The 15,944-nt window shown below is 46.3% G+C and overlaps 1 protein-coding gene across 1 annotated transcript in view; it reads right to left on the reverse strand.

Annotated features, from left to right (window-relative positions):
* The window catches only part of Nxn (nucleoredoxin), a 141,928-nt gene extending 132,676 nt beyond the window's left edge, over positions 1-9,252 (reverse strand). Inside the window, exon 1 of the mRNA XM_027426703.2 lies at positions 8,773-9,252. Coding sequence (XP_027282504.1) covers positions 8,773-9,132 — 360 coding nt within the window. The 5' untranslated portion in view covers positions 9,133-9,252. The remainder of the gene's footprint in view (positions 1-8,772) is intronic.
* Between the last annotated feature and the right edge of the window lie 6,692 nt (positions 9,253-15,944).

Here is a 15,944-nt window from a genome sequence, read left to right on the forward strand (position 1 = left end):
GCAGCAGCAACAGCAAAGACATCTGGGCTCCCCTGCCTTGCCAACTGATAGCAAATGTGTTAAGTAGTTAAACTGCGTCTGACTCATCTCAGAGAGCTCCGTGCACACTCAGAGTGAACTCACATCGAAGACACCAGCCCGCCGCCTCCCGTGCCGTGAAGCACGTTTGATGCACATGTTTCGCAAGATGCATTTTCACGAACAGAAAGGAAAGACTCAAACTTAAGAGAGACCAGCCAAACTTTCACCAGGCTCACGGTGAGCCTGGATCTTCTCACTGGTTCTCTTTACTTCAACTCTCCTACCCTTACTTACTTAGAAATGTTTAAATCGAAATATCCACCACACTGATTACTGGTAGCTGTCAGAGGACTAGACATGCGGTTTGAGAAATGCAACACATTTATGAAATATAAAAGCATCAAATGACAGGTCTGACTATGAGACTATTTCAAAAAGGAAGAGTCATGCCTTTTCCTATTTTTGAACACAGAATTACAGGGCAATGCAACTGCACAAGAAGCTACTGACTGTCCCCAGCCAGGACATCTATTTACTCATCAAAGACGTTTTGAAATCCTTATTAAGGGGTGGGGAACAGTTCAGTGTTTGCTTAGCATGAGCAAGGCCCTAGGTTTGATCTCTAGTAACACACACACACACACACACACACACACACACACACACACTTTAAAGTTCATTAAGACTCAAACAAACAAAAGGGCTGGTGAAATGGCTCAACTGTTACAGGAGCACTTATTTGCAGAAGACCTGGTCCAATTCCCAGCAACCATGGGGCAGCTCATGACTGTCTGTAACTCCAGTTCCAGGGGATCCAATGTCCTCTTTCAATCGCTAAGGGCTCTTGCATCCACAAACATACACTAAGATAAACACACATTAAAAAATTTAAATTAGCTGGACAGTAGTGGTGTACACCTTTAATCCCAGCACTTGGGAGGCAGAGGTAGGAGGATCTTTATGAGTTTGAGGCCAGCCTGGTCTACAGATCGAGTGCCAGGAGAGCCAGTCTCCAAAGCTACACAAAGAATCCCTTTCTCGAAAACAAACAAAAAAATTAAAATTAGAAAAAAAAAAAAAGGCTGCATATAGTAGCAAACCACCTTTAATCCCAGCACACAGGAGGCAAGAAACAGAGGCAGACTGATCTTTATGGGTTCAAGGCCAGTCTGGTCTACACAGTTGGTTCTAGGCCAGCTGTGGTTACCCAATATGACCTGGTTTCACAAAAACAAAACAAGAATAAGATGGGAAATTCCAGCATCCAGAAGGCAGAAGCAGCAGAATCCCAAGTTCAAGGCCAGCCCTTTCCTTAAAAAAGAGAAAGAAACAAAAGCCCAAAATACTAGAAACAAATAAAAAAAATCACTACAAACTGTACAGAGTATATACAATTAACTTGTTCAGTTAAGGCTCAATTGCTAACATCAAATACTAAAAATTAAGCTATGTAATAGCAAAAATGCACATTTTGTTTTTGTTTTTGCTGTCCTGGAACTCACTCTGTAGACCAGGCTGGCCTCGAACTCACAGAGATCCACCTGCCTCTGCCTTCCTAGTGCTGGGATTAAAGGCCTGTGCCACCACACCGATGCTCCCACAGATCTTATGCATGGGGTTTAGAAGACTTCCTAGTGCTTTCCATCATCGAAGCCAGCTGGTCTACAGAGTGAGTTCCAGAACAGTCTACCTCAAGGGAAAGTGACAAGCACCACACTACACTCATAGATGTGTGTGTTGTTTCCATGTCTCTGGAGACATGTGACAGCAATGAGGCACAGAAAACCCAGGACTTGTGGTCCATCTTGTGAAGGTTGGAGTCCATTCTAGATGATAGCCTTTCGAGTAGACCTTAAATGGACTTTTGAGTGACGTGAAGGGGAACTGTAAAAATCACTGAGTGAAAATGGAAACCCTAAATAAACTGATCTGAGAAACGCAGTGAAGGCTAGCAGGATGCTCAGTGGGTAACGGCAGTCACCACCACGCCTGATGACCTGAGCGCCATCCCCAGGGCCCACGTGGTGAAAGCCAAGAGCCTACTGGCACAAGTTGTCTTCCCCAAACCCAGGCAGATCGGAGAAAGACATGGCATAGACCAGAAATGCAAGTGATAGACTCCTGTGGCACAAAGGGGTAAGAAATGAGCAGCCGGGCTTTGGACTCAATTGCAAAAGTGTCGAAAATCCAAAGGATTCTTCATCAGGAAGATGATTAGGAGTTGTGAAGTTGTTTCTTTTTTCAGGGGGTTGAGCCCAGAGCCTCGTGAGTGCTATACAGTCCCAACCTAGAACTGTATTTCTGAACTTGTCATTCCACTCTGGAACTGCATGGGACTCCTGCTCAAGATGGTAGCAAAGGACAGGCACTTGCTTATCTGAGAGTTGTTTGTCACCGGTCCACAAAAAGGTAAAGCACAGAAACGATGAGATGTTGATTAGAAATGCTTATGACACATCAGCAAACATCAGCTTACAAGTCGGTGGTCCCTGGTCTCACTGCTTAAACAGCACAGCAGCCAGTATGTATTGTGTGAAGCAGAACAGTGTGCCAGTGCACGGATGACTGAAAATATATACATTCAAAAGGATGCTGCATAGACCATGTGAAACGTTCTGGAAAATGATTTGAGGGGTGAAGATTAGAAGCAGGGAGCCCTCGAGAAGGCAGCTGGTAGGCAATGGTCCATAGGAAATGGGAACTTAGGACCCCTGCAGGAATGGAGAAATGGGGGGTCAGAGCTACCAGTTAAAACTAGCCAGAGCCTGTGCCTTTAGAGTGTGAGTTGTGGAAGATAATGAAAGGTGGCTCTGGGGACTCAAAATCTTGATAACTTTGAAAATCATGACAAGCTATAAAACAAGAGTCCGTAAGAACTTGAGGACTCACAGGCTCCAAGTTCAGAGCTCTTTTCCCTGAGGACCCTGAATAAGCATAATGGCAAATTAATGAAATGCACAAAGTTAAGCACCCTGGTGGTTAACATGGGTACCACTGGGAATTCAGACTGTGAAGAAAGAAAAACACAGACTAGGCCAAGTCTACACTCTCCCCCAAATGAAGCCATGTGGCCAGGAGCCACACCTAGTTCAGAACAGGGGCAGCTGCTCAGAACCCTCAAACATTATTAGAAAAAAAGTTCCCCGAGGGACCTTCTCAACCCCTGCCCCAGCTATAAACAACACAGAGAGAGCATCCTTCTACCAATTTGTGCAAATATTAAAATGAGTCTCCTACCAAAAGAAAGCGTGATCCAGAGGGTTGGAGAGAAATGAGGGAGAATGAAATCAGTGGGCCTAATTTCAACCTCCACTGCTCTGTGCTCTGGTACACACTCCAACCCCAGTGGGAAGACAAATCAATTAAAAGGAGCTATGCCAGTCATTACCTGGAAGATGGGATTAATCCATCCATAGAGAGGAGCTGGGGTATAGGGGAAATGCTAGCCACACCCTCTTGGGGGCTGGCACAGGTGATGCAGACCACACACACTTGGGTGTGGTCAGAGTGATGTAGCAAGACCTAAAATATGAGGGTCCCACGCATGTGGCTCTCTCTGTTCCTTTACCTACCTGGTGGTATAAGACTGACTCTGTCGAGTGAGTACTTTTCTAATAGACTTCTGTTCATCAAACTTGCTCTGACTACCATCAGCTCTGAAAACTGTGCTCCCTGCCTTGGTCTATGCTGCCACCAAGGAGCATGCTACTGACTTGCAGATGTGGTCACTGCCACTGCCAGAGGTGTGAGGCACGAACCCATGACCCTGAAATTAAGAGTCTCATGCTCTACCGACTGAGCTAGCCAGGCCTCTTAAAAAGAGCAGTTTTTTTCCGCTTAGGCTGAGTCAGGAAACCTCTCTTAAAGGAACCACTCAAGTCTCTGCTTGTCTCTAGCAAAACAGAGCCCACCAGAAAAAATGCTGCTACCAAGAAGTCGTGCTTGTCTCTGTTCTTTTGCTGCTAAAATCCCTTTCTAAGCTTTTGTGACTTTACGTGGAAGTTCGTAACACTACCGCCAGCTGCCCGGGTTCCGCCACCACTTGACTAGTCTCTGGAAGGCAACTTGTGGCGCCTGGCAGCTCATGGCTCAAGGCGACAGGTTGACTGCTTCCTCTGGGAACCTTGGGGCGTGGGGTGATCCCACTGCTTGCCTAAAGTACACTAAATCTCAAGTTCCATGTCTAGCATCACATAAACCTGGTGAGGTAGTCCATGCCTGTGATCCCAACACTAAGGAGGCCAAGACAGGGGAATGAGAAGTTCAAAGGCATAGTCAACTACACAGTGAATTCAAGACCCACCTGGGCTGCAGTGAGACCCTAAGAAAGGAAGAAAGAAAAAGCTGGGCCTTTAATCTACTTGTGAGACAAGCAGATCTCTGAGTTCAAGGCCACCCTGGTCTACACAGCAAGTTCAACCTGGGCTACACAGAGAAACCCTGTCTCAAAAAAAAAAAAAAAAAAAAAAAAAAAAAGGATAAAGGGAGGAAAAAGAAAGATCTCACAACAGGTTTGCAATTCTGTGTGATGTGACACAGTCCTAGGAGTCAAGCTGCATAATGGATTTCTCATCATTGTAATTTATTAATAAATGATAGTGGCATTAATTGAGCAGTTACCATTATGTCATGCACGGGCATAATATCACACAGAATTCTGCAACGATCCTATCAGGCAGGTGCTATTAGCCCCATTTCACCAGTATGGAAGCTATGGCATGGAGATGCAGTATCCTGCACAAGGATACACAGCTGGTAAAGAGCAGAGCCAGGATCGGAACCCAGGCAGGAAGACAAAAGAATTTCAATTTTTAGCCGCTAGACTATTTCATTTCACGGAAAAGATAAGATTAAAACACACATTATAAATAATAAAAGATGGGGAAGCCTCTCCAGGGATATGGCTCCGATTGCTTTAATTGGACTGTTGTCTTAGACTGATTCAAATGGAAACACAGTCCCCAAAGAGAGCCTGTCCTGGCTGGTTGAGGCCCTTTAGGAACAAGGCAAAAGCCTCTAACAGTCAAAGCTGTATCTTTTTTTTTTGGCATCTTTCATTGTCTTGGAAGAGAATAAGAAGCAAAGCCAGAAAGTGTATGTTGTGTTCTTTCACCACCTAAGGCATAAGAGGAAGACTGGAGGGAGGACATGGAGCTTAAAGACTGGGTTGACACCAGCCAGACCTTGTCACATCCAAAGTGCCCAAGGAATTCAACAGAAGTCCAGGCTGTAGCTTTGGCTAAGACTACACCAAAGAACCATCCAGAACAGCCAGAGCAGGCAGCCCACACTGGACTGCTGCAAGGTGACTCCCTGGCTCCATCCAAAGCAAGTAAGCAGGAGGCTGGGCCAGAGTCACCATCCAGCTCTACGGATGGATTTCCCATCCTGACTTCCTCTTCTCCACCCCAACTTCCTCCACCCCTTTCTGTCACTCAGAAAGCTTACAGACCAGATCAAAGCCAGATACATCTGTGAAGGAGAAGTCAGAGGTTTGTGCCCCTGATGTCAGAGCACCCATGACCAAATGTTTTATTAGATACCCAGTCCAGGCAAAGCCAGGGCCTGTGGCTTTTAAACCAAAACTGGTGTTCACCCATGACATGACTAAGTTGATCCTGGAGCCAGATCCTCTGGTTTCAACAATTAACTTTTCTTCATCTAAAGAGACAACTTGAATCCAAAAGTCTAAATCATCACCAATTTCCAACTGTTCATCACGTTCTCTTCAGAAATCTGAAGAAGGTTCACTGGCTTATTTACTAAAACAAGCCCAACTGCCTTAACTTCAGGGTTACAGGCTTCCTGACATAGCCACTCCCATAAATGCACTCAAAGTTTGATTATCATCTAATTACAATTTCTATACAGCTATAGAATAATATGTGTGTTCTGGAAGGAAAAAGAAAAGCTTCTATTACCTTAGACCTACCACTAAAGCAAACAGAAACAGGAAAGACAACTTTTCATAAAGACAGAGGAGGGAGGAAAAAAGATATTGGTCCCCTTGACCTCATGTGTTCTCACAGCTCCAATGGAGGTGAGAGAACTAGGCAAAATGCAGGCTGGACATATATGGCCATCCCCAGACTTTCTTACTATATAAAGGGGAAATTAATAAAAAAAAAAAGAAAAGAAAAAGAGAAATACCATACAGCATTTTCATTCCCCACCATAATTTTTCAATTTTCTGTAGAGAAATGCCAGCCAATAACTAATTAGAACCATATCCTTTGTTATCCCAACGGGAAGAAACACACAAATGGTTTTAAAGACCAAATGTTAATGAGAACTTAAAAAAAAATGTAATCTGGAACTTGGGTTTCCCTTCAGTGTAAAACAAAAAGATCTTCTTTAAAGCATTTCTATAGTTGGGGAGACAGCCTGGCTGGATCCATCAACAAAAATGAAGTGTTAACCCACAAGTGTCCTGAGTGGGGTACCCTCTCTTTCCACTTCTCTTAGGGTGAAACTGGTATTGTGATCTCACTGATTTCGGTGCACCCCGATTTCAAGCTGCAGAAGACAAAAACTCAGTTACAGAAGAGCAATGTGTTTTAGACCTCTTTGGTTTCAAGGTGGAAACGGTCCCTTCCACAGCGAGGACACAACCCTTCCGATTTCCAAGTATATCTTTTTACAAGAAACCCATGGGGTGAGGGGTGGCTTTTTTACCTGACACATCACCACAACACTCAGACACTGAGTGACCTACTCTCCACCACAGGAGGGTTTCCAAAACCAGCCTCTAAAGAAACAAAATGAACTATAGGGTGTGAATTGGGAAAATGACACAAAAGATGAATTTGGGAAGCTGGGGATATGAGGTTGAGTGGTGGAAGGCATACTTACTTAGCTTATACAAGGATCCCATACCTAGTACCACACAAAAACGAATGAATGAAACTGAACTAACTGTTTAAGATGCTGGCTTATGATTTAGGCACATCCAGCATTCTGAACTGCATTTTCCAATAAGAGCCTGCTGGCCTGTGCCATCCAGATGTTCATCTGAGTGGGACCAGCCAGATCAGGCAAGGGCTACAGAACACTTTCTTTCATGCAAAGGGGTAGCCAGCATAGAATAAGCATCTGTCATATCGAATATACCCCTGGGGGGGCAGGTAGAAGAAGAGAGAAGCCTTCCCAAAACATCTCAGTCTGCTCCCTATTTTTTATTGTCCAGCAATTTTATTTCCTTCTCTGTAAAAACTATAATATGCTGTAAGTCTGCAACATTCTGCCATTCACTGTATATTTTTAAACGCCAGAAATCATTTGTATTGCCCAATAAGAACATTATTTTAAACAGATTTTAGTCTGCAACAGAAACATGCCATGACGACAAAAGTATTTTTTCAATAAATTATTTTTCTGAACATTACTTCTTCCCAAAAGGATCATCAAAACAACCACCAAAAAGAAAACAAAGGATTCCCATATTTTTAAGCAAAAAGTAGTAATCATGCATATTCATATCCTAGCAGGCATCTAAATCAAATAGGGGCATAATAACTTGGAAAAATAGTTAAGATGCAAAGTCTTGCTTCTGTGTGGTTAGTGGGCTGATGTTTTTCCAATGTTAAATTTAGCAACTGTATTTCTTAAGCTATATTTCAAACTTTAAATCTCACATCTGTGCCTTACACTGCTTTGGGATGAATGATTTACTCAGGACATTTTGAGGTCAAATTATAAGCCTTTTGCTCTCACTAAGTCTAAATCATTCGTCTCAACATGATTCTGTACATATAAAAGGAACACGTGGCATGTGTTACCACCCTCCCTGGGGGAACTTAAATGCCCCCGGAGTAGCCTTTCTCCTGTGCGCCCCATAAACTGAGAAGCTGTTCGGAAAGCGAAAGGGCTGGATTCACACATTGCATTAGCCACGCGAATTAAGCAAGGGCACGCCAAAACTTTTCCTGTTACCACTCATGACAAAACCTCTTGAATTTGTTTTATTGAAACAAACGTCTTCACCCAACAGATACACTGTGAAACCCAAACTAACTTCATCAGCAAACTGGTGGGCCATTTGTCGTCTTGTCATTCATCTGTACCGATGGGATCAGTTCTGCATTTAATTCGAAGTATACCAAGACAGCAAACGGCCCACCACGAAACTATGGCATCTACAAGGACGGGGCTGTTCTGGGCCTGGGAAGATCGCTGGACAGCCAGACAATGAAAAGCTCCCCGGTGGCCACTAACTCAGCCCAGGGGGCGGGGCGGGGGGCAAGGGAAGAAAGGGGGAAAGGATTGGGCTCCCCTCTCTCCTGAAACAGCCGTCAGCAGACGCCTCCGGGTCCCTGGCCATTGGGGAGGGGGCCCAAGGAAGGCAAGATTTTTATCTGGGAAAGAAAGGAAACTTCCTGGTGTGGGCATTATGGGAAGGGGGCTGGTGCCCTCCCCCACACGGTACAGGTATCTGCGGGGAGTCAAGTGGCTGGCGGAGGATGGTGGTGGTCGGGAAGCGGGAAGGGCAGAGCACCGCCACCCCTACACGATTCCCGGTGCGTGGACCCGAGGGGTGTCAAACTTCGTAGCGTGGGCGCAATCAGGCACTGGCACCTAGGAGTTGCCGCGAGCGCCCTAACCCGGCGGGGTCCTGGATGGGGCAAGAGGGGGGAGCCAGCCAAAACAGAGAAGGCAGGCCTGAGGACAGCGAGTGGGGGCGGCTAGCAGCTGGCTCCCGGAGCGTGGTACGCGCCTGCAGGCCGGGGGCGCCGCCGGGCCCGCGCTACTCACCTTCCGGTGCTTCTCCTTGTAGGGCAGCGCCAGCCATGGCATGTCCCGCACGAAGTCCTGCCACTGCCGCTGGTCCTGGTCTGAGGATACGAAGACGATCTCCAGGCGGTGCCGGGGCTCTGGCTCAGCGGCCGCGCCCGCCCCCGCCCCGGCCCCCGGCCCGGCGGCCGTGTCCCCTCGCAGGCGGCTGTAGAAGGCGGCCAGGCTGGCGCTGAGCTGCGCGCAGGGGGCGCTCAGGCTGCACCCGAAGTAGAGCCCCAGCAGCGCGATGCCGCGGGCTCCCAGCGAGTGCACGTCCACCTCCTCGCCGCCGCCCGTCACCAGCTTGTCGCCCAACAGCTCCTCCAGGAAGACCGACATCCTGGCCCACCGCAGCCCCGGCACGCGGGCGGGCGGGCGAACGGGCGGGCGGGCAGGCTCACGGCTGCTACCCGGCTCGCTGGTCCGCGCGGCGGGCGGAGGCAGAAGCGGCGGCGGCGGCGGCGGTGGCGGCGGCGGCAGCGGCTGGGAGGGGGCCCCGCCCACAGGGCCGCCCAGCCACGCCCTCCATAGCCACACCCCCCTCCGTAGCTGGCCCGCGCTGTGCAGGCAGGCCCGCAGCAGCTGGCGCCTTGGCGCGGGCCTCCTGTACGTGGCCAATGTAAGAAACCTGACCCGAGTTCTACACCAGGACCAGAATGCCCCGACCTAGGGCAGGAGAAGGGTCCCCCGAACTGGCGCTTTCCGAGGCTGCGGCACAGCTGCCCCCTAATTCCTCTCGCCTTCTACTTCTAAACCCTCTTCACACTGGAGTTATGTACCGGTTCTTGCTCTCTTCCAGCCTCTCCTACTCCCTTCCCTATACTAGCTCTTAAATCATTTCAAACCTCAGTGACCTCGTATAAAACTTGTAGGATTTAACGTCTTCATCGTCCAATGTCACTGTATCAGGCCAGGTCTTGTTCAGCAGTCATGTGTGTGTTTTGTGCTTGCTACTATAAGTAGACTGGTGGGCGCCACCTCTCTGTTTCTTGTGCCAGGCACAAGAGAGAGAATTCATAAATACTTGTGGGCTGATTGCAAGTCACAGTGAGGGATTTCAGTCCACAGGTCGCTGGAACCATCCCCCGATGGGTAATGGCTCTCTTCCATTTCCGTAAATGTATGCAACAGATGGCGCAGCGTCTCTAAATCAGTGTTGGCTGCTCTCCTGACTCGGCTCCATAGCTTATCTCAGGTCTGCTGGTGGTTGAGAAAATTCTAAGGATCCCCCCCCCATGTTGAAAGATGCTTTCCAATGCTTAGGAAGGACCTTAACTAAACAAATGGCCTTATGGAAAGTCTCCTGACCTCCCATTACTCCTAGACAACACACACACACACACACACACACACACACACACACACACACGAGGACCATTGATGTGTATCAGCTCAGCTACCAACAGTGACATTTTAAAAAGAAAACCCAACCACCAGCCATCCTCCAAGGTTTTGGAATTTATTTCTTTCGCATCTGCTGCCATCTAATGGAAGAGTACAGCACACAAGGTGCAAGATTAACTATCTGAACACAGAATACTTTAATTACACAGGTTTCCTCCACTACAACACACACACACACACCAAAGTGCATGACAGGAGAACATTTAAACTTCAGAACGTTACCTCCAGCTCTGGCACAAATGCCCCCAAGGTCCTCAATGTGTTTAAGGTGGTAGGAAGAAATGTGTAAGTGGTCAGCTCCATAAAATGTCTTCACACAAACCAGAGAAAGTCATTAAGACAAAGGCAGAGTGGCCTGCCAATCTCTACATACTGGTGCCAGAAAAGGCGGGCTGCTCATGCCATTAATCCCAGCACCTAGGAGGCAGATCTTTGTTTGAGGCTAACCTGGCCTACAATAACCAGGGCTACATAGTGGCACCTTGTCTCAAAATGCTAAATAAATATTGTCATATCCGTGTGTACCTGTATGTGTGTGTGTGTTAGTAGAGGGCACTCTGAGTCACCCTATGTAAATGTAGGGATCCAAACATGGATTCTCTAGTGCTCTTAACTACTGAGCCAGGTCTCCAGCACCCCTAGAATCCTGTTTCTAAAGCCTTAAATGGATGGATGTGAGGTGCATTCCTGTCATTCCAGCTGTCTGGAGATTGAAAGCAACAGAATCTTAAATTCCAAGTTAGCCTGGGCTACAGAGGGAGGTTCTGTTTCAAAATAAATCCCGTAGGTTAAAATGTTTTCTCTTCCCACCTGAGTCACATTTGAAATGCTCCTGAGTAGGTATTTGGTTTCACATGTTTGGAAGCATGTTTGACAGATAGACATCTATACTCAGGCATCATCAGACAAATTCTAAAAATGTGAAAGGAAGCCAGGCAGGGTGGCGCACAACTTTAATCCCAGCACTCAGAAGGCAGAAGCAGAGGCAGGCAGATCTCAGTTTGAGACCAGTCTGGTCTATGTAACAATTCCAGGCCAGCCAGGGATACATAGTGATACACTGTTTCAAAAAACAAAACTGAAAAGACTCTAAGCATTTGTATCTATTTATTTGTTTGTTTTTGAGATGGGGTTTTTCTGTGTGACTCTGGCTATCCTGGAACTCACTCTGTAGACCAGGTTAAGATGACCTGGAACTCCTAGAGATCCACCTGCCTCTGCCTCCCGAGTGCTGGAACTAAAGGTGTGAGCCAACACCACCCAGCTCAGCATTTGAGTCTTAGGCAAGCCAAAGAACAGAATATCAGGAGTAGAAGTAAGTGAAGAGGGACTCTGGGGGATTGGGAATTGGGGAAAATAGTGACGTCATTATTGAGTGCTTAGCATGGGTAAACTAGGTGCAAAGGTGATATGAAGAGGTGATTTGTTGAGTGTTTTCCTTTCATTATTTTACAGGAAAGCAGTTTCCACTGGAGTATGTCCAAGCCAGCATCTGGCACCTGGGGAAGTGAGGGTTTGAACATACTGCAAGTGAAATATAAATACGATTTGGAGAATTGTTGGTGCAGCATGCCTTGGTGAGAAGCCAAAGCTTGCAGCTGCCTTTCAAAGGGGTGTGGAAGGAGGGGATTTGCAATGGAAATTATTCCAAACTCATAATTCCAGAGGGTGTTTGATACAAAAAGCTCAACAAGACACACTTGGATTTCTTTAAAGAAGTAGCCAATGTTCTTTGGCCTGGGGGAAGAGTCATTGTCTTCTGTATGGAGTCTAAGAGACACACTTAAATCCTGTCCCAACCAGGATTCAACTAATTATGTTACACAAGTTTTAAATGTATTAAAGAACCACAACATGCCTGATTTTGTAAGGGATGTATACTAGTTTCTTTTGAAAAATTACAGTCTGAGGCATATGATATTATTCAAAATACAGCAGAACAAATATGTTTGCTACCTTTAAGATTCATAAATAAAAAAAAGATTCATAAATCTTCAAGGCGTCATGAAGGGTAGCTTAGTGCTAGAGTAGCTGCATAGCTAGAGAACCTAAGTTCAATTGCCTAGTCCTATAAAAATAAGATTCATAGACCAGGACTGGCAAGATGCCTCCGAAGGTAAAGGCACTTTCCAGGTGTCTTAGTTAGAATTTCCATTGCTGTGACAAAGCACCATGACCAAGAGCAATTGGAAGGGAAAGGGTTTATTCTCCCTACACTTCCGCACATGACAGTCCACCATCAAATGAAGTCAGAACAAGAACTAAAACAGGACAGGAACCTGGAGGCAGAAGTTGATGTAAAGGCCATGGAGGAGTGCTGCTTCCTGGCTTGCTTCTCATGGCTTCCTTAGCCTACCTTCTTATAGCTCCTGGGACCACCATCCCAGAGGTGGCCCCACTTACAATAGGCTGGCCATCAATCACTAATTAAGAAAATGCACCACAGACTAGCCTACAGACCAATTTTATGGAGGCATTTTTCACAGTTGAGAGTCCCTCTTCCCAAATGACTCTTGCATATGTCAAGTTGACATAAAAATAGCCAGCACATCATTCGAGCCTAGACACCTGAGTTCGGGCCCCAGGAGAGAACTGATGCCACAAACTTGTCTTCTTGCTGTGGGATAATCTTTCTGTACACTGTGAATATGCGTTGTTCTCTCTGGTTGATAATAAAACCTGCTTTGGCCTATATAGCGAGGCAGAATATAGCGAGGCGGGAAAGCCAAACTGAATACAGGGAGAAAGAAGGGTAGAGTCAGGAGAGATGCAAGCCAGCATCCCAAGAGACAAGATGTCAGAAGACTGGTAAAAGCCACGACCATGTGGCAATACATGGATTAATAGAAATGGGTTAATTTTGCTGGGCGTTGGTGGCACATGCCTTTAATCCCAGCACTCGAGAGGCAGAGGCCAGCCTGGTCTCCAGAGCAAGTGCTAGGATAGGCTCCAAAGCTACACACAGAGAAAATCTTGAAAAGAAAGAAAGAAAGAAAGAAAGAAAGAAAGAAAGGGGTTAATTTAAATGTAAGAGCTAGTTAGTAATAAGCCTGAACTGTAGGACAAACAGTTTGTAATTAATATTAGACCCTGAGTGGTTATTTAGAAGTGGCTGTGGGACAGGGCAGGACAGAGAAGCCTCTGCTTACATCTTCTGACTTTCACATGCATGCTTACACACACACACACACACACACACACACACACACACACACACACACACACACACTGCATACACCCATACATACGTAAAAAACACAAACTTTTAGGAAAACAAAATTTCGGGGCTGGAGAGATAACTAAGCAGTTAAGAGTACTTGCTGCTCTTCTAGAGGGACCCAAATTCAATTCCCAGACCTCATAGAATGGCTCCTAACTGTCTGTAACTCCATTTCCAAGGGATTTTGTGCCCTCTTCTGGCCTCCTCGAGTACCAGGCACACAGGTGGTACACAGACATACATACAAAGCAAAACAAACATACACGTAAAATAATTTTTGAAAATTAAAGATCCTGCCAGGCAGTAGTGTCGTACACCTTTAACCCCAGCACTCAGGAGGCAGAGGCTGACAAATCTCTGAGTTTGAGGCCAGCCTGATCTTCAGAATGAGTTCCAGGGCAGCCAGGGCTACAGAGAGAAACCCTGTCTTGCGGAAAAAAAGAAAATTAAAGATCCATAATCATGATGGTGGAACATACCTATAATCCCAGCATTTAGGAGTCTAAGGCAGGAGGATCCTAAGTTCAAGGCCAGTAAGATCTTGTTTCAATTTTTTTTTTTCTCAAGACAGCATTTCTCTGTGTAGCTTCAGCTGTCCCAGAGTTTGCTTTATAGAGAAGGCTGGCCTTGAACTCACATAGATCCACCTGCCTCTGCCACCAGCATACTGGGACTAAAAACATATGCCACCCAAATCACCCTGCTTAAAAAATTTTAGATGTCTCGCCGGGCAGTGATGGTGCACACCTTTAATCCCAACACTTGGGAGGCAGAGGCATGCAGATCTCTGTGAGTTTGAGACCAGCCTGATCTACAAGAGCTAGTTCCAGGACAGCCTCCAAAGCCACAGAGAAATCCTGTCTCGACAAAAAAAAAAAAAAAAAAAAAAAAAAAAAAAAAAAAAAGGAAAGAAAAGAAAAGTGTGATTCATCCAGATGGGCAACAGGAAGTGCAGTTTGGGAGGGGTGTGTGAAGGAAGGAAGTTAGCTTAGTCCACCCAGTTACTCTCTGGTGTCAGAGGACATTAGTCAAAGCCCCTTAAGTGAGAAGTGGGTCAGCATTGAGAGCATGGCTGCTCTTTCAGAGGACCTGGGTTCAATTCCCAGGACCCACCAGGCAGCTCACAACCATCTATAGAACTCCGGTCCCAGGAGATCTGATGCCCTCTTCTGGCCTCCGAGGTACTGCATGCACTTGGTGCACAGATGTACGTTCAGATAAACACATATAGGCATACATTTTAATTAAATAAAATCTAAAAATAAAGTCACTTGTCCAGTTCTGCTTATCTACAACAAATCAGTGAGCTAAGCAGCATCTGCTGGCACATACCTTCTACCTGCCAGAGGACTTTGAAACTTTCCATGGCTACTATAGCCATATGCAACTCACACCCATATGCAAAACTCTGCGCTCAGCTTGGACTTTCTCTCTCTCCCTCACCTTCCCCTTTTAAAGCATGAACTCTATCTGTAGACCAGGCTGTCCTCAAACTCACAGATCCACCTGCTTCTGCCTCCTGAGTGCTGGGATTAATAGCGTGCACCACCACTGCTAGTCCAGCTTAGACTTTCTCATTCCATCCTAACTTGAGCTGTTTCTTTTCTTCCTCAGCTCCAGCAGCAGACAGCACCCAAGAGAGCTACAGACCAGCTAGGGTCTTACAGATACCGGGGAAGCCATAATTAGGCTTTCTTCTAATTCAGCACATGACCCCTGAGCTGCTATCTTGAGTCTTCTGACAGAAGAGTTGTCATCAGCTCAGTGTTACAACCTTCCCTGTAAATCTAAGTCATCTCTAACTTTCACTGGTTCACTCTGACCCATGGTGATAAGAGCCTAGCTCTTGTGGCCAGAACAGACAATGTGAGGAGAGGGGGAAGAACCTGACAGTTGCTGGGATCACAACCAGGTTACAGTCGGATGAAGTCCCCAGATGTCCCATAGGTAAGTAAATATAGGAAATAATTTCTCCCATTTGGGGTATACTTGGCAGAGGCTCAAGTTTTCCATCAGATGAAACCTATTCCACCGTTGGATAGTGATGGGAGAAGGAGATAGCAGATCAGTCTAACGGCTCCCCATCTATGATCTTGGCTAAGGGTAGTTCTACAAAAGACTTACTCCCTTCTGAGCTTGGTCCATAGGGAGTTTCTCCATCTGATGGCTCCTGGTGGCTTGGGTTCTCCCTGACCCTTCCTTCGGGATTTTACTGTTGGGCTTTAAATGGATTGCTGGATTGGCATTTTATTTTATTTATGTTTTAGTTCTGGAGACTGAACCCATGGCCCAGGCATGATAGGTAAGAACTCTACTCCTGATTAGCTCTTTAGAACATTCTCTGCTTCTCAAGGCCTGGGAGACTGCCTCAACTTCTCCTGGATCCAACTTTGACTCTTTTCTTTCTCTTTCTTCCTTTCTTCCTTTCTTCCTTTCTTCCTTCCTTCCTTCCTTCCTTCCTTCCTCTCTCTCTCTCTCTCTCTCTCTCTCTCTCTCTCTCTCTCTCTCTCTCTCTCTCTCTTCCTTT

Source organism: Cricetulus griseus, chromosome 7 (assembly GCF_003668045.3).
Source record: "Cricetulus griseus strain 17A/GY chromosome 7, alternate assembly CriGri-PICRH-1.0, whole genome shotgun sequence".
NCBI classification, from domain to species: Eukaryota; Metazoa; Chordata; class Mammalia; order Rodentia; family Cricetidae; genus Cricetulus; species Cricetulus griseus.